Here is a 27,293-nt window from a genome sequence, read left to right as displayed (position 1 = left end):
GTGTAAAATAAGAACACTACTATATTTAAATTTTTTCCTGGTTTATTGTAGAAAGACAATATTGACAAAGAAAGGGACCTTCTCATAATATTATTTATTGACAGCAGTTTACTCTTTACATAAGAAATATTTCCCCCTTGAAGTTCAAAATTTGCTGTATCTAGAAAAGTTTGGCACATGATACATGAAGTGAAGGCATAATCTAGGCGAAAATAATTCAATTACAAATTTCAAACAGGGACATCATAAATCAATTTGCTGATTTTCTTCACATAAATCTGCTATTGCTATACACATTAATTTATATGGCTGCATTAAGCTGCTTAATATACTATGTATTTCTACTTCACTTAAATTAACATTTAATGCCTAAAATCACATATTCTTTGTAGTAATGGATGGATTATCAATTGAAACACAGAATAAATATTTTTACTCTAGACGTCTACAAAAAAAAAAAAATTAAACATGGACTCAGATCTCTATACAATTACAATATTAGTTTGAATTAAGTTATGACAAAGAAACATCTACAGACAAAAACATTGTAAGCTGGATGGGTTTCATTAAGTTAGCACCGTTTCAGTGAGTTTTCATAACCCTCTCAAAAGACAATTCGGTTTACATGGAAACAATATATCCAAAACCATTGGTGATTCCTAACAGATGCCATTTTGTTAAAAATCTGGATGTCACCACTGGCTAAGAATATTGGCAGAATGGTTTATTTTACAAAGAACTACTGATTTTTTTCACATAATATCCCCCCAGAGCCCCCAGGAAAATATCCCCCCAAAACATTTACATATTAAAGCTTCTATTTGCAAATTGAGTAATTATCACTCTCATTTCAATAAGATGTAAACATTTGTACATATAGATAACATGATAAAAACAAGTCATTATACATATCCATGAAATATGACACACATCTTAGGCACTACATATAATACATGTACTTGTATACATATTCTGAAAAATGAGTTACATATGAAAGGCTAAAAACAATGTCCATGCAGAAAAAAATGTCGTACCACAAATTATACATATCCGATAAAAACCTATCTACAAACAACTATGCTTTGTCACTAAAAAATAAACAATATTCATAATACACATACATGTAAAAATTTGTTATAAAAAATTGAAAAAAATGCTTTGTTCAACCTTTTTATTTGATTGGTAGTTTATCAAAAATACTTAAAACAACCTTTTCTGTTCACAATCATAAATTTCAGTACACTGAGATGCAAAATGAGGTAAAATTTGAGTGAAAAGTTCCCAAATAGTTTAATTAAATATCAGAATGCTTCCTATGTGAATGCCCAAAGGCTTTGTAAGTATATAAATTCATTCCTTCATAAGTGGTAACCAAACTTTGGGTGCATTTATTGAATTTGTGTTTGGATGACCCAGTTACCTGCATCCTCATCCAGTAACCACCATTCTAACATAAAATTACAACCCATTTTACCATACTGGTTTACATTCCCTCAATGCTGATCCACAATGCCTTGACCTTATCAACAGGACCATTCAGGCCCATACAACAGACCTGATTTTAAAAATAATCCACACAAACTTGAGTATTAATATGCTTACATGTATAAAAAAAATTCATCTACAACTTGACCAAAAAAAAAAAAATAGTACCATCACATATCATCAGTATGTGATGTTCTGTACAATATCCATGGTAAAATACATTTGTAAGATCTACCGGGTTTTGTTCTAAGATGTCTATTCACTACTGTGAACCAGGGTTCTCGATTCCTATGTTCTTGAAGCAGCCATCTGGCAGAGATTCTTTAATTTCTTGTATATTGTCTACCTCTTTCTTGAGATAAGATAAATCTTCCTCGTACTGCGCTACCAGCTGCAGAATTTTGTCATTGGCTGTCTCTAAACTATTGTACTTGTCTTGCAGGTCTGTTCCCATTAACTCTTTTTCTGCTGCGTCTAGTTCTTGTTCCAATTCGTCCAGCTTATTCACATCCACGTTCACTAATTGACCTTCAATGAAAAACACATTTTTTAAAATTAAAACCTCATTTATGATAATTAGAATCATCTATTTCCTGGCTGACCTATATATAGAATTTCAAATATAGATGTATGACTTTATCAATTTTATTTTTATCTTTCATTCACAAAATTTCAAATAAAGTAATGTTCCTAGAAAACAATACGTCTATGAATTAAGCAAGGAGCACTTTTTAAAGCAATCATTTATGATAATCTATGAAAAATACCTTATTTGCAAAAATAAAAAGGACACACTAGTTATATTCATGTATGGCTTACTCATTAGTCAAATTAAATTTACTCTATAATTTGGATAACTCCTGATGAACAAATCATAAATTTAAACTTCTGGAACCAAACAAATTATCTATGTTTGTACCAATCCATACCTAAAAGAGTTGAAATGTTAGTAACAGTCTCTAGGGCTTTAGTAACATCATCTGAAACTTTCTTGGCGGTATTCTTGGCTTCATCTGCTTTTCCCAGTGCCTTTAAAAAAATTATGTACATAAGTGATACTTCAGTTTTACAGAAATCAACTAACAACAAATCTTCAAAGACAAGAGACATATATATCAAAATATAGAAATGACTTTTTTAAAATCACAACACACCTCTCCTGCTAGCTGGGAGTCAACCAGAGCTTGGTTTTCATATTTTGCCAGCTCTCTCTCAGTTTCAGAGAGCTCATTAGACAGCATGTCTGCTTGATCTTTTAGGCTGGTGGATCTAGTTTTGGTTGTTTCAGATTCCAGACGAATTCTGCTGGCCTCCTAAGTAAAGTAAAACAAATCAATCATCAAAGCTTAGGAAAAGATAGGATGGCATGTTGTACATTCAGTGAAAATTTCTGTATCACCATTTTTTTATATATAACAATTTTTTATATCACAATTTTTGCAAAAATATGTCAAAGCACTGTTATCTAAACTTGCACAATTGTCCCAGTGGTTTAATAGTTATCTATGTACATTTCAATTTTGTGACAAATTTATGCAAGTTTAATTTTGTTTCAAAATCTAAAAATGCTTGCAAAGAAAATGAACACTAGATTATCACAAAAATCAAACATTATATGGTATATGTACAAGAAATAACAGCACTGGACTTACTTTAGAAGCATTTGTGGCAGTAACTTGAGCAAGCTCAGCCAATGACAGGGCTTCGTTAGCGTCAGACTCCGCCCCACTGAGAGCATCCCGAGCCTCCTGAGTCTTGTTCTCCGCTCGCGTTATAAGTTCCTCTATGTTGGGGATTTTCTGGATGGCTTCCTGTGCTTTGCCCTTACTCTCTTCCACTTGTTTGTTAAATCCTATTTGATGGAAGCAGTAAGATGCATATGGATTGTTTGGTATAAAATTAATGAAGTATTGTAGATACAAAACATTCTCAGTTTATTTTCAATAACATTGTTCTACAATATTTCAATACATTTAAATCATTTTGTAAGGAACAGCCAAATTAAAATTCATTTTTTTTTTATATATTTTAGCAATTCTATTGAAGAAAAGACAAAAGGTTTGTCAGGAACAGCCAAATTAAAATTCAATTTTTATAATTCAACAATGCTCTTGAAGGAAAAACAAAAAGTATAAAAACAATAGTGTCCATACCCAGTAAAATCTGCAGGGTTTCATTAGCCTCAGCCAAAGTTTTCTCAGCTCTGGCTACTGCCTCTCTAGCCATTGTTCTGGCCACATCGACCTCTGCCAACAACTCATCCACTTTCTGTAAAATATTACAAACACATCATTAATTACAAAGGCAGGAAGACTCCTTTCTTACATCCACCTATCTTAGCCTACAAACTAAAGAACCAGTAAATCTCCCTGTATGCCTTTACCTGTTGATTTCTAATTCCAGACGTCAGTAATCCCTCTGCTTCTGACCTCTGGTTAACGGTATCATTCAGAAGTTTGGCATTGTCCTGCATCAACTTCTGTGCCTCCTTCTTAATGTCTGCAGCCTAGTTAAAGAAATTAGTTTATATCATTTATAAAATTAAGAGATTTTCCAACTGTAAAACATTGAAGTCATGTAGGTATGAAAAATACAATTGTTGATAAGAAATCAAGCAGCATAAAATGTACTATAATAGTGTGTGTAAGATCAAAGTTTTAGACTATCTTTTGAAATCAGGAAAATAAACAATGAAATCTCATTTCTACAACAATTTTAACCATTCTATGCATGGAAAACACTAAATTTCAACCCCCAAAACAATAGAGAAATAAATTTAAAAGACAAATACAAAACTTCTCTCCTATCAAATAATACTCTCTTATTTTATGATTACTTAGGCCATATAAAATTGAAATCTTGGTTCTCAGGCCCGTGCACATCCGTTTTGAGGTAGCCGCATCGCCGATTTTATTGTATTTTTGATAAAATAAAAAGTTGGTATTGCGGACACCAATCCGGGAAAAAAATTTCCGACCTCATTTGTTTCGTAGTTTAGTATTAAAATATCACTTCCGGTAGCCATTTACAATGAGATTTTGGCTACTTCGTTTGAAAATACATTCGAGGACATTACCTACGATGTTTACACGCTGTTAAGCAATGGATAAAGCAGAAATTTTGACCAGAAATGGAAAGTATATCTGTGATTAAAAAAATTATCTTTATGTTAAAGAAAATTCGGAAATTAAAATTAAAAAAAATACCTCCCTCATCTACTTTATTGCCAATAAAATGAAAAATAAAATGCCGCCCTCCCGCATCTGTTTTGGAGAAAATTGGCCTGAGAACCAAGGAATTAAATTTAGATAGCCTTACAGTGCTTTTTATTCTCTGTGTATTGCTGTCCAACAGGTCCAGATCAAAGGCTGGTAGCTGCATGGAGGTGGCTTCTGTGTACAGTTTCAGGGCCACCTTATAAGCTTCCTTGGCTCTCTCTCTGGCCTTGTCAGCCAATGTCTTGGTCTGGTTGTACAAAGTATCAGCTTCCGAATACCTGCGTAAAGCAAAGTTGTCATTATTGGCAGAATAAACAACTCAATACTGTCTCTCAACTGGAAGATATATAGATTCTGCTTAACTGATCAGTAAACAGATTTTATTGCAGATCCATGTAAGTTTTTAAGCCATTTTACATGAATTTTCAAATCTTCAAAGTAAGATATATTGTATATATAGAAGTGTTTATACTTTTGTCTGAGCATCTGGATTTCCCTGTCTGCCTCGTCAGGCATGGCCAGTGTCTCCTCAGCCAGACGTTTAGCTTCCAGAGAGGTGTTCAAAGCATTCTTTGCCAACATCTCTATTCTCTCTGCTTCCATCTTCTGTCTGAAATAATAAGTTTTGAAATTGTCTACCTTTAATACATGCATGTACATAAAAAAAAAAACACTCAGAATATCAGACAAAGTTTACAAAGATCTTATCCCTTGTTGAATTGCATTTCCTTTTTTTCACAACCATTTAAAACTATATTAAATGAACTTTCAACCTATAAGTACTATTTACTCTGGAGGGGATAATAAAGGCTAATCTTTACATATCCATGAATGTGAAGGTTACCTCTCGGCCTCCAGTTTGGCTTCATTAGCTATTTCTGTCATCTGTTTGGACTGGACTCCATGCTGTCTCAGAGCATCCCTAGCTTTCTGTAATGCTTCCCTTCCCTGGGTGTCTATATACTGCTCTGCTGCCTGCAGTGCAGCATCAGCACGATTGATGGCTTCCTTGGCACTGTCTATGTCTGACAGGCTGTTGCGGGCCATGGACTCTGCACTTCTGATGTTGTTGGTGATCTCGTTGGATTTTATCATCACATCTCTGATGGCAGTTCTCAGTTCTGATAACTGTTTGCCCATGGATCCATCATCACCTGAAGAAAATACAATAGGTCAGTGTACATATAATTAGGAGCTAAAATACAAAGTTTCATCACCATTTACTATAATAAGTTCACACATAGATTCTATATGTGAACTTACAAAAAATCCTTTTCCCTCTATACTTTTTAAAATACTTACTGACAGCTCCTCTAGCCTCGTCTAACAACATGACAACCGAGTCATTGACCTGGTTCATGTAGGCCAGGAACTGAGTGTCGTTGAAGGCTGCAGGGTTGTTTCCAATGTTGACAATCAAATTTTCCAAATCCTTCAGTTTTCCTCTGTGAATATTGACCTGTGTTTGTACCAGTCTGTAACATGGTGGGCATTCTGCAAAAAAAAAAAAAAAAAAAAAAAGAAATCAAATATGTAAACAGATTTACACATTGCTTTCACATTAGAAAAGGTCACCAGAATCCAATGTTGATGAAAAGATAAATATAGATTTCAAAGTTTACCATAAAAAAGCAAGTTTTAATTTTCAAGATCTAAAGGCAAAAGTTTCAGTTTTCAAGATTACTCATTCATACACATGTAGTACAATGAACTTGTACAATAATATAAATGAAAAAATATCTCCTGAGAGCATTGCTGACACTGACCTATACAGCCAGCTGTGATGTTGTACTTGTTTTCCATACATCTGTCACAATGTTGGCCTTCAATGTTTGTACGACATGGACAGTTGCCATTCTGGTCACACTGCAAGCTCACCGAACCCTCAGGGTCACAGTTACAGGCTGCAAAAGCATCGAATGCACATTACCATTAAAGTTTTCTTTACATAAAACACTCACTGTCATCTACATGATTGTATAAACTAAAATTTTCTTAAATGAAAATATGAGAAATATTACAGAATTCTTACATTCATGATCTGCAAAGTCTTTTGGGGAGGGGCACCAAAACTGATTTTTTATTTAACGAGGCCCGATCTACTTGATCTGCACATACGTTTTAATGCAGCGTCGACTCAGGCACGTCACAGTACCCTGGACTGCCGTCACAATTGAATACAATAACGTCACAATTAAAATGACGTCAAATTGCGCTAAAATGTTTTGCTGATCTTGCTCTAGACTATGTTTGTTGAGAGCTGGCTCATTCTGGCATTTTTATTACTTACATGTTTTTAGAAAATATATATCTTTTAATTAATAAACAACTTTGAAATATAATTTATTTTGAGGTAACAATTTCTTGGTACATATTCATTAATTTTATTTTGTTTTATTTCAAATTGTGAGTTAGAAAAAAAATTCTGCTGCAACCAAAAGTAAACGGTTTTAGTCTTTCTCCTCGAACATATTGAAGTGTGTATACTCATCATTTTTAATTGAGCATAGAGAAAATTTGGTCATAATGTAAGAATGATTTAATTTTTAGAAACTAATACGTATTACAATCGTTTTTTTGGTGTTATGTAAACCTATTGCAACTTATAAAATATCTAGCTGGATAAAATAAGTCCTATTTTTGTGTTTTGATATGCCCCCTTTTCACTGCAATAAAGGCTACCTCCAATTTTCTTTTCATTTTTTAATAGAGGGATGCAAATTGCATGATATATGTTGAAATCAAAACATTTCACCATTTGTTTTTTTTTAATTGTCAATTCCTTTGCTTATTGTGGAGTTTTAGTATATAATTGTGTATAAAAACATGAAAAGTGGTCCATATTTTGAAAGTGCCCCCATTTGACTACAATAAAGGCAAGGTAACAAAATTTCATTCTCATTTTTCTTAGCATTATACATACAAATTTATTTCCAAGAATCAAATTTTTTTATCATTCCGTTTTCGTAATTTCCAACTAGATTGGGCCTCGTTAAATAAAACTTAAGGAATTTCTGGGAGTTGATCATTTTTTTACACTATAACTTTCCATCACTGCTAACGATCCTATTCCTACCTGTACATCCGGTGTTAGAGAATCCATAGTGGTATGGCTGACACTGGTCACACTTGAGTCCTGTCACGCCTGGCCGACACTGACACTGTCCTGTTACCTGATTACAGACGTCATTCAAAGAGCCCAGGGGATCACAGTTACAGCTCTCACAGCCTGGAGATAGAAAGTTTCATAAAATAATACACAAAAAGTAAACTGGTTAATTAAAAGTCATAAATCAATTAAAAGAACAGCAAAAGTAAATCCATAATAATCTTTTACATTCCATATTTCCAAATTTTAATTGGCTAAAGCCTGAATTTACATCATTACATATCAAAATAGAGAGCTCTAGCTCTAGGCAAGTTCTTCTTTTTTTTGCATACAAGATTTCTTTTCCGATGGGTCAATTACATGTCAATAGTGGCAAGAAATCTATTTTAGATTTAAGATGGAGACTGGAGATCGGAGATGCATGAAACATTAATAAAATAGGTGATGTCAAAATATTTCTGTGAATGCACATGTACATGAATTGGATCATTTACCTGTCCCTGTGTTGATGTTCCAGTATCCCTCTTCACATGAGTCACACTGTCTTCCCACCACATGATCCTGACAGGTGCACTGTCCGTTCCTGGAATCACACTGCAGGCCGTTAATCTCTCGGGTTCCGGGGGGATAGCAGTTACAGGCTGAAAGAATTTCAATGGTCAAGGATTCATAATTAAATCTTAATGAAAATGGACTTGAAAATTTTTTAAACTGTCCCTTATTTCTATGGATTTTATTTTCACAAAACACTGAACTGAATTGTTCTGTAGTTACCTATTAAGTTTTTACATGTAAATAAAATTTTATTTTTATTTGATGCTAATCTAAAAAAAAATCAAACAAATTAACAAAGATCCTGATGAGAATGAAGTGTTTGACAATAGATAAGAATTACCCACCTGTACAGTTCCCTTTAGGCATGGCTAGAGCATCACCATAGTAATTTGGTAAACATTTCTCACAATAAAATCCATCAGTGTTGTAGATACACTTTAAGCATTCTCCACTTTGTCTAAAAGTACACAATATCATCATTATGTATTATCATAATGGTTTTTCAGAACATAAAATGACTATATTAAAACCTTTTTTCCACTTACGAATCACAGTTGCGGATGGCGTTGGGGTCAATGTTCTCATTACAGGAACACTTCTGACAAGCTCTGTAGTCCTCATGGACTCCTGGTCCTCCTTTAGGATTGCCATGGTAACCATCCAAACAAATATCACACAGATTTCCTAAAATCATATTAAAGGAATTAACATTTAACATGAAAGTACAGAAACTCTTTGATTTCCTTCAAAGGAGTAAATGCTAGTATGAGCTTTACTTCATTGAATGTTCACTGAAAATATTAATTCCCCTCTCAACCTAAAAACAATGAATAAGTCTTATCATTGAAGGTACAGCATTTATCAATCCTTGTCAATCATTATTTCACAAGATCAAGACAATCAATGTAAAATATTTCCCATTTTATTCTAAAATCAACTTTGAACATGCTGAAAAAATTCAAAAATCCTCTGGATAAATGACAAAACTTACCCCCATGGCCTTCTTTACAGGCTGTGCATACAACGTCCCCATTGTGTAGCTGGGTACAGGGCCCCCCATCAGGGCAGGGGCAGGGCTTGCAGTCGTACTCGGAGCCATTTTTAGGGTTACCATAGTAACCTGCGACACACCTGTCACAGAAATCTCCCTCTGTATTGTGCTGACAGATACATCTTCCTGGAATCAGAGAATAAATTCAGGAGGTGAAGAAAATTAAGGTGCTTACAATTAAAAGTAACAGAACTATAAAGAAATTTTCTTTTGATTTGACCATAATTTAAAAATTGTATGTGTTCCACTCTCAAGCTATCCTTTTTAAAGAAAAAAAAACATATATTAAATATTTTCAATCAAACACAAAATATGACAAGATTTCTTCGGTGTTTCTTTGCTAATTTCTAATGCTTTAAAAGAATACTGTATACAGGGTTATTTTTGCCCCGTGTTATTTTCGCCCTTTTACACTTGCAAAAAATTTCGCCCCGCTTTAAATTCGCCCACACAAAGTTTTGTTTAAGAAATTATACTGTATTCATTGAATTTGCCCCGTTTTAAATTGGCCCAAATGACGGTAGGGCGAAAGGGGCGAAAATAAAACGGGGGCAAATATTTCCCTGTATACAGTAAATAACAGTACCTGAATCTGGGTCACAGCTATCTGAGTGTCCAAAACACTGGCAGGGTACACAGGAGGAGAATGGGCCACTGTTGGGAGGGTCCCTCTTGTATCCCCCAGCACAGGACTCACAGAACTGTCCCACAAAGCCCTCAGGACAAGTGCACTGCTCCACCCATGTAGCTGGGTCTCCCCCATTTGACCCAGCTCTGGCAGTGTCCAACTTAATGTTGTCAATGAAACCCACACCTGAAGATAAAACAGTTATGAAAATGATTCTTAACAGTCCGGTTAATGAATGAATGAATGAATTTACCAAAAGGTCTTAAAATTACTGTATATAGGGTAATTTTCACCTCGTGTTATTTACACCCTTTCACAGGTGCAAACATTTTGACCCATTTTAAATTTGCTTAGTCTCAATTCTGTTTAAGAAATGATAATGTGGTCACTTTAAATTTGCCCACCTGTGAGTTGGGCAAAGGAGGAAAAACTAAAACGGGAGCAAAAATTTCCATGTTTACATCAAAGCATAAACTTCATAAAACTGTACAGATGCAAACCCTGATTGTTGTAGGTGGCTCTGATCTTGAGTCCAGTCAAGTTAGCCAATATAGAGATAAAAGCCTGGGAGTTCAGTCTAGGGACCCACTGGGATTCCTGTCTCTCATTAAGTCTGTACTTAAAAGTTTTGGTTTCAATTGAAGGCTTGTCATTTCCCTGGACAAAGATGGCTGAGGAGAACTGCTGACCAGCTCCCTCAAAGATGATGTCCACCACTGAGGGTCTCGAATCCTCCTCCCCAATCCTCAGGTCAAAGGTCAGGTGCTGGTTATAACTGAATCTCTGGTCTCCCAAGTAACGACCTGAAAAGTAACAATAGTTATTTCATCAACAATCCATGTAAAAATATAATTTATGAAGATTGAGTTTTGTTTAAATTTCATTCAAGTAACTTTAAACAGGCATAACAAAAGTTGAACTTGATTCCAAACTCTAACACTTTTTAAGAACTGTGCCATTTTTATTTGCTATTCATTAGTCTCTCTACACAGATTGCCTTTTTTCTATGTACATACACATAAATGAGTTGTAGCCTACACATTGTTTTCTCAAAGTACCGTATTTGGGGGAATACAATACGCACTTTTTTCCTAAAATAAATTTCTGAGAGAAAGGGATGCGTATTTTACATCACAACGGGATTTTGATAAGTTTTTCTTTCAGGTGAAACACGGCTATCATACGTACATACCGTAGTATTACCAAGAGACATAAACAACTTTTGTTTATGTCATTTTTAAACTTCAGAAAGTTATTGTTGGAAGGTATGCTTGTTAAAAATAACACTTTCATAATATTTTGATACTAAAATGACATGAAAAAGCAAGTTAAAATAATTTGAGCTCCATGTTTATCGTCTCTGTGTAGGCCGCCATTACCGATGCTATTTTAAGACGTTAACACATTCCTTTGTCACGTGCTTCCGTAATCATAGCACATATGCACCTTATCTGCCTGACAAAGTAATAAGTCATTTTTTAATGAAATACAATAAAATAAAATTTTTATTTTAGTTTTTAAATAACTCAGTGAAAATTCACTGCAACACAAACACCCCTTTATACGTCCCAATGAAAGGAATCCAATGTCGTGACACACGTGCGCTGGTCACTTGATAATTACCTCTCAACACCCGTTACACCCCTCCGGGCAATTAATTGTCTACCGACTCCAAAGCAATGTTTCTACAGTTATAGCGATGATTATTTTCACTGTCCTTAATTGCTTTGGTTATTTTCTTTGTTCATGACACATAAAACAATTAAACACTTGTTAAATGTAATTTTACCTTATCTTATACTTATCGAACCCTTGTTTAAATAATTGAGATTTAACAGATTAAATATGAAGTAAGCTAAAACTTAGGTGTTATCATTTATTCGTGCTCTGTAGAAAATAAAATATCCGCGACGATTCAGAAGAGGAGAATCGTAGTCTACTTAATTTTTAAAATACTTTGATGTTTCAATTTCTTTTTTCAGCATGATTACCTCGAACCAAAATTAAATATGACAACTGTTTAAACTTGCAACAATATCTCATGCTTTATTGATATAAAATTATTTCACCAAAGAATTATATGGCCACTTATTATTTTAAAAATCACCGTATGCTTAAAAAATAAATTCTGTTAACACCTTTACGCAACATTATCTTGTGCTTTGTTGAAATTCATGAATAAATAATTTTCTCCAGATTGCCGCGATATGGAAATTGCAGATTAAGAAAAAAATATAAATGTATTTGAAAAAAAATGTGTGTTCTGTAAATTTTTGACACTTAATCTTCGCGCCGATTTTCGTTACAAACTACCGCGATTTTCAAAGTTCAGAACATCGTTTGGTAAAATTTTCTGTTGCGTATAATACATCCGAACTGCGTTTTTTCCCCCAGTTCCAGACACAAAAAGGGGGGTGCGTATTTTACATCAATGCGTATTATACTCAGCCAAATACGGTATAAAATGCATGTATACATATTGTATAGATTGAAAAGGGGGAAATATAACTTCTACCCAATTTAATTTTATTCTTATGTCAAATGCATTACCTGGTGCTACAAAATACACCTGTCCTGACCCCGGTGCTGACACCCCCAGGTCCTGTACCAGTCCATTGTACTCTGTGGCTATCACATTGTTACCCCGGTCTGCAGCGGTCCATCTCTGCTTCCCTGTTAATAATGACATGGTTTTACATCCAACAGCTCAAATATTTCTGAATTTTGGATAAAAATAAAAAATAATTTCTCCAATAGGTTTTCAATATATAATATGTACCGTTTTCATATTTTCTTATGTAAATGTATACCTGTCTCAAAATCAGAAATAATGCTGGTAGCGTAGTATCCGACAGCACTGGAGCAATCCGAGGAGTGACCGTAACAGAAGCAGGGGATACAGCCCTTAGGATCATCCTCCCTCAGAGCAAAGTATCCCAGCTTACATCTTAAACACAAGGAATACATCAACCTAGACCTTCCTTTTATTTATTTTAAAACAATATAAGAAACTAAACTGGATTTATTTTAATATTACCTTGACCATATAATATTACTTCATTAGTAAATTTGTTTATTTTGTTTATGTTAAATAAAATTTCCATGATTTGCAAGGCAAAATTCAAGTATTCCTACATAGAGGTCTTTACATTCTTAGATTCAGTCTTAGATTTTCAATTCCTTACCTGTCACAGTTTTGACCATCAACATTTTCTTTACACATACAGGTACCATCTGAAGGATTACATCTGGGAAAGTTATCCTGGCTCCCTATGGCATTGCATCCACATGGTCTGTGAAATAATACAAATGATGAACTTTACAAGTAAAAATCAGGTACAATGTCTCTAACATAGACTGGTATTATTGGTTGTTATGCATTATAAAGCTCTTCATTCATGATTTCATAAGTAAGTTGAATATATGTAACAAATATTTATACGACTGAAACTGAAAAAAGGAATAAAACTGAAGAGTGAAAAAAGAAAACAAACCATCAAGCACAAAAATCCTTTACCACTGCTTTGAGTATACATTAATAAAAAGTTGTACTTAAACTGTATACAAATTTCCATTCCCAGCCCAACATACCTGCATCCAGCTGGTCCAAAGTCATAGTAGTTGTTTTCACACCTGTCACATTTGTCTCCAGTGACCCCTGGTTTACATTGGCAACGACCTGCTGCATCACACTGCAGAGTCTCAGAGCCTGGAAATATACAAAGAATCTCAGTCAAATAAATAAACCCAGCAAACATCATAATTTCATAATGCTCTGAATTGTTCAAAAATCTGAATACGGTAACTCAATATGTCTAAGAAATCTTTTTAATCCTATCCCTTTATATCTTTACAACTTTTTCTTTCAAAATTTTTTTGCTTTATCATTATTCGTTGTTATTAGAAATTTTATATAAAATATTTAGTAAATTACCTACATGTACCTGGTACATCACTTCTAACATTTAATTTTGTTAGTCTGGTCTTGTACTTAACCACTCTCTACCATTGGCTTACACATTTTCTTCTGCCGTGAGATCATATTAAAGTGATAATTAAGCACGATGAATAGTGGATATATCTTAATTTCTTACTATGTTGACGGTCCGACCATTAGGGCAATCGCCATACTTTCACACTTACAGTTTTCATTTAGATCGGGCTCTTCAAACTGCATGTGATGTTTGGAACTATTTATCTGCTATTTATCATTAAATTTTATAGAAGATGAGTTACTTAGGTACAGCAAGAACAAAGTATGCAGCAAGATGCAATTTGCAAAGCATTATTGGACAATGTGCAAAGTCTGATTTTTTTTTTGCCCAGTCATAGAGCTCTTAGTGATGAATGGTGCATTAAGCCACTCAATGCGCTTGCTATAATTAAGTGAGTGCTCTTATGCCTGCCCTTTAAGAAAGATATTTTATTAAGTAGATCTGAACTTTTAATTTAAATCTTAAAAAAACTTTAGAATATCATGATGTTGATGTCCAAAATCATAACTAGCTATAGCTCATTGCAGAAGTGCCTGAGAGAGGAAATCTTTTGCATTTATCAAAAATTGCTCTACTTTAGAATCATCATGCTCATGCACAACTTTGTAAAACTGTATTTTTCAAGATTTGAATATGTCTTGATTTTATTTTGTTATTCATAGACCATTAGCTTCACCTAGCTACAACACAAGTTGCCTTGGACCCTAGCTTCTCTTTGAGGATTTGACAATAAATCCACACTAACCAGTGGGGTTACAATCACAGGGGGTACACCTCTGGTCGTCCAGCTTGAGGTAGTGGTTGTCCTTACACCTCTCGCAGTGAGGCCCGTCCGTGTTATCCCGGCAGTCTATACAGTGACCCCCACTGCCCGTCCTGTTGTATAGGTCCTCATCAAAGTAACAGCGGTCCGCCTTGTTGTTACATTCACAACCTAATTTTAACATAGAGGAAAACAGTTAACAGTTATTCATAATGACTGTAGGACTTTGATTTTTTAAAATCTATTTCCATCCTATTGTTTTTCTGAGTGTCTTCACCATATTATCTAAAGAATAGATTTACTGTTCATCTCAAAAACATTTTAAATTACCGGTAAACAAAACTGTATTTTATTTTCTATTGTTTCAATATTTTGTTTATTTTCAACATGTCATCCCTGAAAAGCAAACAAATTTATTTCTATACACCATAATTTTTGCATATAAACATCATTCCATCAAATAACTGACTGTGTACAAATATTATCCACTTTGCCTGCAGTTTGAACCATGAAGTCAGTTCAATGACATGCCCCCCTTGAAAAAAAATTTGAGTCAGACATCATGCATTCATTTTTCCACTGAAAAAGACCTTGTCCATGTCAAGTATAATTCAAAACACATGCACAGAATCTCCCCCCAAACTCCAGACCATTGTGGTAGAACAACCACCTGTCAAATTAAATTTTCAGTTGCTCTCTTACCATACAACATGAAATCCTAATCCTGTTTGCATGCATGCGGAAAGAAAAAAAAAGGTCCATTGAAATGGAAATACTAATTATCACAAAATCCAAAAATTTCAACTTAAAGTTTCATATTAAATTTTTATATGTTCACAAAGTATTATAATAATAAAATTGTAGACATATCATTCCTTGAAATAATCTGACACAGCTATCAGGGATTATAATGCATTCCATTAAAATTGACAATAAAATATATTCTTTTTGAATTTCATTCAAGAAAAATCTAGGGACCAAAATTTTAATACAAATCTTACGTTTGCATTCATTTGCACTGGTCTCTGTGGCTCTGGCCCAGGGTTTGTCGTTGAACATAGGGCGACATTTCTCACAGTTGACCCCATCTGTGTTGTGTTGACACCTGCAGACCTCCCTCCTCTCAAAGGTGGGGGCGGGGCCCTGTCCAAGGTAACACTCCTGGGCATGACCGTTACATTTACACCTGGATAATATTTAATAAATACATGTAGATGTATATCTTCAAAATAAGCTAAAACTTAAGTCTTACATTCAATGCATACTGATGTTGCCAATGTCGCAAAAGAATCATGTCACTCTCCATGATTTTGAAAAGAAATCGTTTTTCTGCTGTTGTTTTTTTCTACCACAAATAGTGATGAAGGGGAAAAAATTGAGAGAAGTTTTTATCAAAATCTTTTCTTCATATTGACATCAAATCATGATGTTGGGCAAAATCAAATTATATACTACAAAAGTAACATTTTAATTACAGTGGACCCTCAGATATCCGTAACAGATATCCGGATAATATATATTTTCCAGAATTTCTAAATGTTATTTTGTCTTGTTTATCTGGTGATTCAGGTATCCGGACGCTTCACATATCCGGACAAATTGACTGGGAACCAAAGCGTCCGGATAAATGAGGGTCCACTGTATATATCTACTTGAGCTGTGCAGGATCAGTTAAAAAGTTCATAAAGCAAGTGCAAACTCTCAAATTTCTATTAAAGTATCAAAACCGTCATCATGAAATTCTCATGCACACTTTTCTGGTGTTGTATTTATAATTTTCATTCCTTCTTAATGACTTGAATTTGACCTATGAAACCTTTCATTCACAAACACAAAAGGTCATTCAACTTCAGATCTTAACCAAGTTAACAGGATTAATTTTTAGCATGTTTTGAGCTTTAATGTATGATGGATCAAATGATTCATATGTGAAAATATGATCCACTAACATAATTATTTTATACCAATCAAAAAAATTTATTAAAATGGAAAGAAAATAGACTGAAATTTTTTTGAAACTTGAAAATTTTTACAAAGATACAGTACCTGGCTCCTACAGACAAATCAGAGATGGCGTAGAAATAGGATTTCAGGACTTGAGCATCACCGAATACTTCGTCACCAAAGGTGTTCATGCGTGTCAAGGAGATTCGAATGGCAGTAGCTGTTACCCATTCCTAAAAATAATTAATGTTCATTAACATTTTTTTTTCTTTAAAATTAATATCATTGTTGATGGTCGTTCTTATCATTACGTAATGTGTAAGCATTGAAATGAATTGGTTTTTTAGATCATTCAATCCAGAATCAGGGTAATCTTTTGAGATGACCCCTGGTGATTCCAGCTGACTGGTAAGTAGCACATGTTAGCAGTGCATCTAGTGACCCACTTTCCAGATAGCTGATTCATAAGAAATCTACACACATCTACTTCCATAAACCATTCACTCAAGCTTACTAGCTGATAAACTGTGCAAGACAAATCCCAGCATGACATTACTTGGGCTGCTGAACTTGTTTAAGTTTTACAAAGTAAATTTCTAATTGAGCAGACATTCAAGAATAAAAGAGAACAATATATTTTTCATTTTGAAAGGGAAACACTGTCTGACCTATAGAATTAAGGACTGAGAATTATTCTAAATATATACATATTCATTTTACACACAAATATCTCTTTGAAGTATGAACACATAGGAGAAGGCAAATACAGAACTTCACACTTTCAATCAAAATATTCATCCCCATCACCCTTGATGTTATTTTTATCTCCTCAGGTAATACCCCCGCATAAATCTGTATTTATTTTTCTTTTATCATTATAGACCACCCTAAAAATGTCCAGGTGACCGCTTGGACCACAAACCTGTCTGGGTTCTTCACATTCCTTTTTCCCTAACAAATATATCTAAATATATATATCTAGAGCAAACATAATTCTGGGCCAAAGCCTGCGTGAACTGCTTGGTGTATAACAGACTTTGTACAAGTACATTGTATAGGGTAGATTTAATTTGTCTGTTTTGTACATAGATCTGCCTGTGAACATCAGTGCATATCTTATGATGAATCCTCTGACATACTCCTCCTCCTCCCCCCCCCCCTCTCTCTCTCTCTCTCTCTCCCTGCATTCTATGCATACATTCCTAAACTTACATTCATATCTTAGAGGTCAAAATAATTCATCACACACATTTATTTACACTTACCACATTTAACATTGTTACCATTTCACATCAAGGACTTTTAAATAACTTCTTTTCATTCTCCTTAAACAAATATTACAAGCACTTGACATTTCAAAGCGGGCTTGTTTATATTAAATATATTGAATAAAAATAATCTTTTGTGTAGTCTTGAAATTCATCTGCTAGGAATTTAACATTGCTTACAATTGTGTCAAATTTGCTAAATAGGTTCCTTATTTGACCAGTCTGGTTTCACATATCATTTGGGTGGTCAAGCACTTTGTGTCAACAGATTTCTTCCTAATCTCCTTAAATCAATCTTCTTCCACAATGGAATCACTTTATATTTCTCATTCTCTCAATTGCACTTGAAGTATTTGCACTTCAGTGAATGACATTTGTCTTTCAAGTGTACTGCTGTGCATTCTTTGTTAAATAGATCACACAAATACATGTATACAATTGTTGAACAATCCCTAATATGTATGTACATAGAGTGTAAATAAAGCAAATCTGACCACAAAACAAAACAAAGCAATTTATCTACATTTCTAAATTCATCTAAAATTGTCATTCATTTGGCAATTACAATGTACAAACAATACTGATATAGAATTTTTCACATCATTATGCACCCTCCATAAAGCATTTCATGTCAGGTTGTATTTACAAATTTCAACGTTAATTTACAAAACATACATATGCCATTGTACACCAAATGTGATAATGTTACAGATATAACATTATAGTAATACCAACAAGTGCCAGTTTTGCTTTAATTTGTTTTGTTTTTTTTTATTAATTTACCCTTGTTTTAATTTTGACATTTGTTTAATTAGCATTTGCCTGCTTTTGAAATGTTTGATGTTCAAGCTTTTTACATGTTTAATGCAAACAAATGGATTGCCTAAGTTGTAATTCAGGTTAACTCTATTTACCTCCAATATCCTGATACACATTATTATATACTTTAAACTTTAAGATGTAAGACATCATGAAAACATGAAATTATTTAACCTACTCAATGAAAATAAGTATACATATCAAATAGATTAATACAAACCTGTAGTAAAGGACTGTTCTCAAAATCAAAAGCACTGGGTCGTCCCTCCAAAGTACTGAATGGTACACTGCCTCCAGTCAGGGGGGAGATGTTACTGTACTCATCTGTACAGATTGCCTCCCCTTCATTCTCTTCCGTAATAATACCCCGTCTTTCCTTTCCATACGTCCTTACACAGGAAGCACTGTAAAACTGATAGGGAGTCCAGTCACTATCGTCTGTGGATTTCTTGTAGATGGCAAAACTTTCTGGTCTCGGGGAATGGAAACGTAACCTAACATAGGTTACATCATAGGCTTTGTCTGTTTAAAACAATAGAAAAAGGTTGAGTTAGTGCAAAACCTTTTGAATGTAAATTTTTATGTATGCACATATCTATTAAAGTGCTATGTATGAATCTTTAAATCATACAGATATTTTAGAGACATGCATGGTTATAAACTCAAAATGATGTGCAGTATAATTGGTTATAACGAGGTCATTGGGACCAATGGAATTACTTCGCTTTATCTGTAATTCATTTATCTGTATTTTGCTTTTATTATTAAAATACATCAAAATAAAGTTAAATGCCTGGCAATTTTTGAACTAAACAAGTTTTACTGTACATGTACACATTGGTACATTGAACTAGGTTGGATAATGATCTGGTAATTTTCACTGCTTTTATCATGTTTATGAAAATAATTCAGAATAACATTTAATGCCAGTATGGGGGAATGGCAGGCATAATTGGCAGCTACACATCACAAATTGATTTTAAGTTTAATCAAATATTTGGAAAATCATGATTTTCATGTATACAGGTTTTTATGTCAAATTATTTCTATAATTTTCATATAAAAACTAAAAATGAAAGTGAAAACATATACAAATCGTATAAAAGGTGTGTGTAAATTAAGGAATCCATAATACACTTTACACACATTATACAGTATATCATGCTTAAGATAGAATGAACTTGTGTGGAGTTCTGACAAGATAGACTTCTTGTTTATTGTTCTAAATGTGTTATACAAACATTTTCAGCATTCACCACACCCTCATAATCACACTCTATACAAACACACTGTAGGTTGCTCACAACAGCTCAGCAGCCACTGGCAGCCAGTGATTGGTGAATGATCTACACAGAATATTTCTCTGATAAGAAACTGCCAGAAAAATAAGAAGAAGTAAGCCATACTTAAAAAAAGCATTAGCATAATGAAATTCTGTCCCAAGACTTGTAATTTTACCACCCACCCCCCAACACACACCCTCAACAAAAGTTACACAACCAATATCCCAACCCCAAGAATAACTCTGGAGATGACCCCTACAGTTTTTTCTTGCTGCTGGATGATAAGGTCAGGCTTTTTCTTTAGGAAGCTGTTATCTATAAAGATAAGCAAAATCACCTGATAAGACCCCCCTCTTCATCCCCAATAATCCTGCTTAAACACCATTTAAAACACACTGTTTAGGAGTATAGTGTTCAGTTTGTGACTAGGGTTTTCTTTTTCTCTCACCAGATTTAACAGACAGATTAAGTAACCCTGAAATAAATTGGTCTGACATAAATATGTATATGTTTATATGCTGAGCTGAGAAAGTTATGCAATTTTGTAGGGATGTGCGATTTTATATATACCGTATATGTTTTTTTGTTGCTGATACTGAGAACAGTTTTTGGTACATGCAATTATTCATTTATTTGTTCAATCTTTCAAATTACAATTACAGAAAGTGTAAAAAAAAAATGATGTAAAAAGTGAAAAGAACGGCATCTTACCGTTCAAACATAATTGATTTTATATACATACAAATTTCAAGAAAGTAAAATTTTTTTCTAGCATATTCTTTAGAAAAATAATGACTTTTCATATAAAACCATTGTAAAAACTGCTCTTAAAAATATCATGATATTATCGTGATATTGTGGGAAAAAATCGTGATATATCGCGATATGAAATTTTTGGCGATACCCATCCCTACAATTTTGTCTGAAATATCTCCCCCTTCATTCACATCTGATGAGAAAAAAAAAGGTTATGTATATAATGCATTTAATTCTGCTATCATTTACTCGGGTATACAAGCAAATTGACACTTCTGTTCATGTTCCAAGCCAAACATGAGTCAACTGTCAACAGCTAAAAATATCATGTGAATTTTAAATTGTTGACATTTTTGTCAAAATAGTATTAAATACACTATGTTTGTTGCATAATCAAAACCCTGTTTAGAGCATGGAGTTTTTGAATCATGCTCATTAATTAAACTCTAATTAAAGGCTCCCCATGGTGGATTTGACTTTGAGCAAAGCCTATCATCTACAGTTCCTTTTCCAAAGAGACTATGGACCAAATATCCATAAATAATTTAATTTACAATAAGATGTCTTTTTTTTAAAGTTATGAGAAACAAACATTTTTCTAACAATAAATGCATTTTCTGCAAATTCTTTAAAGTCAGACATAAAAAAATGGATTTGGGGATACAATGTAGTATAGATCTCAAAATAATTAACTGTGACACCACCACTTGTAAACTACAATGTATCTTGTAGCCAATCAGTCTGATAGTGAAATGTACATGACATCAGACAAAATGTGGTGTATGGAGGTGCAAAAACTGCCAGATTTCAAGCCTGGGAAACAAGGCATTCAGCTTGTATAATGAGTGGCATTAAAGCACCCTTTACTAAGGCTTATGAACCAATGATCTGCAAAGTTCTAGCAACCACCAGGCATCTTTTGTAATTAAACCTTGTAAATTCAATTTTTCAGATCCATTTTTAATCTGTTGTGGATATTTTTACCCTCTGTGGTTTGTTATTAGATATTAAAAGATACATCATGCGGAATAAACACATACTCAGCAATAAATATTTCCGTTCAGAATATTTACTCGGCCCTTTAATTTGATCTTTTATCTACGGTGTGGAATTTGAAATGGAGAGGTCAAGTGAGAGTAACCCAATTATATGTGTGTCAGGACGAAATTTTAAAATGCTTGTATCCAAGAAAAGATTCAATGAGGTGACTCAGGTGGCAGACAGCAAAAAATAAGTTGTTTACCTAACAATATCCCATTTCTCCCACCTGTCTGAAATATAAAAGTCAGACCATACGCTAGCAAAAATCACCTGAGCAATGTTGTGATTAAATTTAAACGTCTACCGCAAATGATCTTATTTTTTCCCATAGCATAGAATGTAGAAGTCAGGGATGGGGTAATTGAATAACGTAATTGTAATTGAGTGTAATTAATTACATTTTTCTATCAGTTTTGTATTTGAGCATGAAATCAACTGATTATTTAAATACATTTCATCATGTATTTTCAATTACTTTTCAATTACATTTCAAATTTTTTTTCACAAGCTGAAAATCTGTTTGCTGTGGTATGCCGCAAAAGAGGTTATCAGCTGATAACTATCCCCTTTTAGATTCACCTGTATTCTATTCATTCTATGATAGAAAATAATGAATGGAAATATGATAGATATATATTTCTTTTTGTAAAAATTATCTCCTTGCTTCTTCCTCTTGGCTGCTTTGCGAGTCAATGGAGATTTTTCATTACTACAGCAGTTGCTCTTAAGAACAATCTTGTACCACTAACATCATATTCCACTGAACTCCAACAAAATTTTCCAATTTCCCCTACCATGTCGGACACTTACCAGGTTAAAGATCATTGACACAGGGGGGAGAGACTTCTAGCTTTTGCCTATTTTCGCTCAATGAATAGGTGTAAGAAGATCACTTGGTATGCATGTAGATATGTAAAATAATTATGCTGTAGTAGGAGTGATGCTGTCTGCTATCAAAGTTTGTTAAATTTACATATAGTAATACTGTATGTATTATCATATATAGTTTGAAAACTGATCTTACAAAGGAGAGTGCACAATGTGGATAATTCATTAATTGCCATAACAGATTATGATATTGCAGAAAATCTTAGTATTATAAAGAATACTTCCTTTGACTTGTGTAAAAAATGAAACCCTTTTTTGAGATCAATTTTCACTCTGGACCCAGCTGCACTGTCCAATGCAATGATCCAAACTCTTGCCCTTATTAAGACCATTCTAATTTCATTTCTCATTGAGAGAATTAAATAATTAAACTGTTATTTTTTTTACTTACTTAAATGAAGAGTTAAGTTGACTACTACAGGGTACTGTATCCCTTCTAACATTGTGTCTGATTGCCACCATGTCCAGTTATAGTTGTTATTAAAATCCGTCATAAATTCGGGGGGATGGCTATACCCCGGCCTCTGGGCGTCACAAATTTGGCACTGCTTCCTGACCCCCGTCACCCCAGTCTGTAAACAGTACTCCGTGGGTCTTGTCAGACCACACGTGTTGGTGGCATCCACAGTTTTTCCAAAGGCAGCGTTCACAAAAACGGGCATACATCTTTGAGCATTTCCCTGTGCATTGTAACACGCTAAACTTGGTAAATTTTCTATTTCCTTTTGTCCATTTGAGATATGAGGTAGAAATCCAAGATATAACACAATCACAGCTAGCTTACACATTTTACAATCCGTTAAACTCGAAGAGTATACGGACTTCATCCCTTTCCCGTCCGCCATCAAATGAAGTGTACAACAGAGCCGTGATGCATGACGGGAGTTAAACTTTATTGCGGGAAATTCAAAACTTTTACACTGCTACCGAAAGGGAGAGAACTCTTATAAACACACTTATATAACCCAACATTGTTCACGGAAATATTCTTTTAGTTGATTATTTTATCCAGTGTGCTTTATTTTTAGTTTATAAATATAGTAAAGTGAATTAATTCAGATATCTATATTTAAATAGAAACTGTATCGGCTTGAAAAGTATTAGATTTATATATCAACATTGTTTTTCTCCTGTATATAATTAAAACGTTCACTAACTTACACCCCAGAGGATAAATCAAAGTACTCAGAAGTACAGAGAGCCGGGCTCATTTACAGAGTAGAATGGATTTCTTACATGAATCACGTTTATATTCTGATGAAAAAATTATTTTAAGGTATTAGATGTATAACAAGCATTGTTGAAGAATGAAATTTTACTTTATATTTCCTTATCTTTAGTGTTTGGAGGATTTAATTCCAAAGTTACATAAAGTTTTGTCCAGACATATCTGAAAAAAGTAGAAGAGTGTGTTATACCAGAGAAGGAATTCTGTGAAATAAACTCATTTTCAGACTGTAATTTTACTTTAGATGAACAAAAATAACATAGATGCTTCATAATAAAAGACTTTTTTTTTTAAAGTTACAATAAATTAGTAGAATTTCCAGATTAAAATACTTTACTCAATGCTAAGTGTGTATTTCTTATAAAAACAATTAGTTTTAATTTTTTTTAATTAAAAAAAGAAAAGAATGGGCTAAAAATTTCTTTGATAGAAAATGACTCTAATCAATGTTGTACAAAAATAAAATACATAAAATATTTTTTACCAGGATATTTTGGAGTAATTAAGCATTTACTACCCCTACCCCCAATTTTAGTATCCGTTTGCTGACACACAAATATAACTTTTCATTCTCAACACTATTAGTATGATTATGCCGTACTTATATATTGATAAGTGTATAAAACAACATAAATAAATAAGCCTTATGGCATTTTTAACAATGTCCTTGACCTTTTAACCTTGAACAAAAACCGTATTTATACACTTGTACAAGAACAATTCTGGGAGATTAAAAAAATGCACATGTAATCTTGTTCTTACGTTAATAAAAAAAGTATGGTATTTTTTCCTCATATGTACAGAGAATTGCAAAAATCATGAAAATGAAATCAATTTAATATAAATATTTATTATGATACCCCCCCCCCCATGTATTTTTTCTCTATGAAATAAATACCTAGATTAAAAAACCAAATGTGTTTTCCCTATTTTTATTTTTTTTTTATAATAGTAGAAATGATTTAGTCCTTAAAGTTTTTTTTTTTTTTTTTATTTTATTAATTTCCTCTCTGTCACGAGTATTTTATAAACCTTTAATTTAGAACCAGGAAGATGTTTTTAGCTCTACTGGTCAGAGACCAGAAGAGCTTATGCGATAGTAATGGGTCCGGCGTCCGTCCGTCTGTCTGTCTGTCTGATTGAAAATTGAAACAATTTTTCAAAATGCTACTCCTCCTACAGTTTTGATCTGATTTCAATATAACTTGGCATAAAAGTAGATTACACTAAGATACATAATTCTGTGTATCGGTTTTTGATTTCGACGAACGGTGTTGGCGTTGTTACTAAAAATAGAAATTTCTGTGAAATTCTTTCAAAATGCTACTCCTCCTACAGTTTTGGTCTGACTTCAATATAACTTGGCACACAAGTAGACTACAGTAAGATACATAATTCTGTGTATCGGTTTTTGATTTCAACGAACGATGTTGGCGTTGTTACTAAAAATAGAAATTTCTGTGAAATTCTTTCAAAATGCTACTCCTCCTACAGTTTTGGTATGATTTCAATAACATTTACATTTGCAAATGTTTTCCTTTATATAACACTACTGAAGGCAAGCGTTTTTATAACTGTGTAAATACAGGTATGGGGTCAAGAGGTCATAGATGTGCGTTTGGATAAACGTTCGACGTAATTTCTCTGTGACGTCATAAAGGGTCGACGCGCGTTTAGTGGATTACATACATGCCGTTGGGTTTGAAAAACTAACGCAATTCACGCGTTAAAAGTAACAATCAGGCAAACATAAAGTATGAATAAGTCACAAATGTAAATATAAGTAATAAGGTATCATTTTTTGAGTTTTATTGAGATGTAAAACGGGTTGGCACATGATCAAATCTTCCATAAAGCCCTTCGGGCTTTATGGGATTTGATCACGTGACCAACCCGTTTTACATCTCAATAAAACTCAAAAACTGATACCTTATTTCTTATAACTTGGCAAACAAATAGACTACACTAAGTTACATAATTCTATATATCGGTTTTTGATTTCGACGAACGATGTTGGCGTTGTTACTAAAAATAGAAATTTCTGTGAAATTCTTTCAAAATGCTACTCCTCCTACAGTTTTGGTCTGACTTCAATATAACTTGGCAAACAAGTAGACTACACTAAGATACATAATTCTGTGTGTCGGTTTTTGATTTCAACGAACGGTGTTAGCATTGTTACTAAAAATAGAAATTTCTGTGAAATTCTTTCAAAATGCTACTCCTCCTACAAATTTAGTCTGATTTCAATATAACTTGGCACACAAGAAGACTACACTAAGATACATAATTCTGTATATCAATTTTTTGATTTCGACGAACGGTGTTGGCGTTGTTATTAAAAATAGAAATTTCTGTGAAATTCTTTCAAAATGCTATTCCTCCTACAGTTTTGGTATGATTTCAATATAACTTGGCACTCAAGTAGACTACACTAAGGTACATAATTCTTTAATGAACATTATTACCTTGGTTAATAAAGATAGCTATTTCTGTTACTCTCAAATTTGCTACTTCAAATACAGTTTTAGTCTGATTATAATATAATGTGGCTTGCAAGTAGACTACACTAAGAACATAAAGAGACTTATTCAAGGATCATTATTCTCGTTTTTGCCTGTGCAAATTTTCAATTCCCAACTGCTTAAGTACTTTCTTCTTCCTTTGCTATAAGTGCAAACCAGTAGAGCTTCAGTCTCGACAGAGACTTCTGGTTTTTTTCATTTTGGAAACACAACCTTAGTATACAGTCATGTAGTTATACAATAAAAAACATCTGTTATGTCTATGGTTTCGCACAGAAAATGTTTTTTTTTTCATCAGAGAAAACTCAGGGAATTTTTTTTATGCAAACGAATGACAATGTATACATGTTCTGATCTGTATAGCTGTAACCGCGGTCTAGTTTAGCGAATTAACATGATTATAAATGCACTCTTCCATGTGTTTCTTTACTATGTTTACTGAAAAACGACTAGAAATAATCTGTTGAAAAATTACAGTTTAAAGAAATAAAAAAAATTACCTCATTTTCTCTACACATCGAAAGATGTGCTATTTTTAAGAGCAAGTCTACGAGAAAACCATGCAAGAGGTTATGGGAGCAAGGTTCTCAGATCAACTTCATGTTTTGTGTGTAAATTTTTTCTATAATATGAAATATTTTGCCACAAAATTTTTTTCTTTGTGGACCTGCGCGAAATACGCTCAAAATATCAGGATCGAACGTCCTTAAGGGGGTAAATCGACTCTGTTACTAAAA

General features: G+C 33.5%; 1 protein-coding gene across 1 annotated transcript; it reads right to left on the bottom strand.

Annotated features, from left to right (window-relative positions):
• Positions 1-24: 24 nt before the first annotated feature.
• On the bottom strand, positions 25-23,662 carry LOC134280687 (laminin subunit gamma-1-like). Its single transcript, XM_062763127.1, has 27 exons — positions 23,195-23,662; positions 19,056-19,357; positions 16,851-16,981; positions 15,806-15,990; positions 14,787-14,975; positions 13,638-13,755; positions 13,232-13,339; positions 12,857-12,993; positions 12,597-12,719; positions 10,547-10,849; positions 10,005-10,232; positions 9,359-9,544; positions 8,913-9,051; positions 8,712-8,824; positions 8,307-8,453; positions 7,780-7,932; positions 6,470-6,607; positions 6,006-6,197; positions 5,548-5,857; positions 5,176-5,313; positions 4,804-4,981; positions 3,869-3,991; positions 3,639-3,753; positions 3,138-3,337; positions 2,640-2,798; positions 2,415-2,514; positions 25-2,013 (listed from the first exon to the last, which is right to left on the bottom strand). The coding sequence occupies exons 1-27, from the start codon at positions 23,646-23,648 to the stop codon at positions 1,748-1,750; spliced, it is 4,935 nt and encodes a 1,644-aa protein (XP_062619111.1). The 5' UTR covers positions 23,649-23,662; the 3' UTR covers positions 25-1,747.
• Between the last annotated feature and the right edge of the window lie 3,631 nt (positions 23,663-27,293).

The sequence above is a fragment of the Saccostrea cucullata genome, unplaced genomic scaffold (genome assembly GCF_032062105.1).
Source record: "Saccostrea cucullata isolate Sc308-1 unplaced genomic scaffold, CSIRO_AGI_Scuc_v1 ctg630, whole genome shotgun sequence".
NCBI lineage: Eukaryota > Metazoa > Mollusca > Bivalvia > Ostreida > Ostreidae > Saccostrea > Saccostrea cuccullata.
This window is presented reverse-complemented; position numbering and strand designations above follow the sequence as displayed.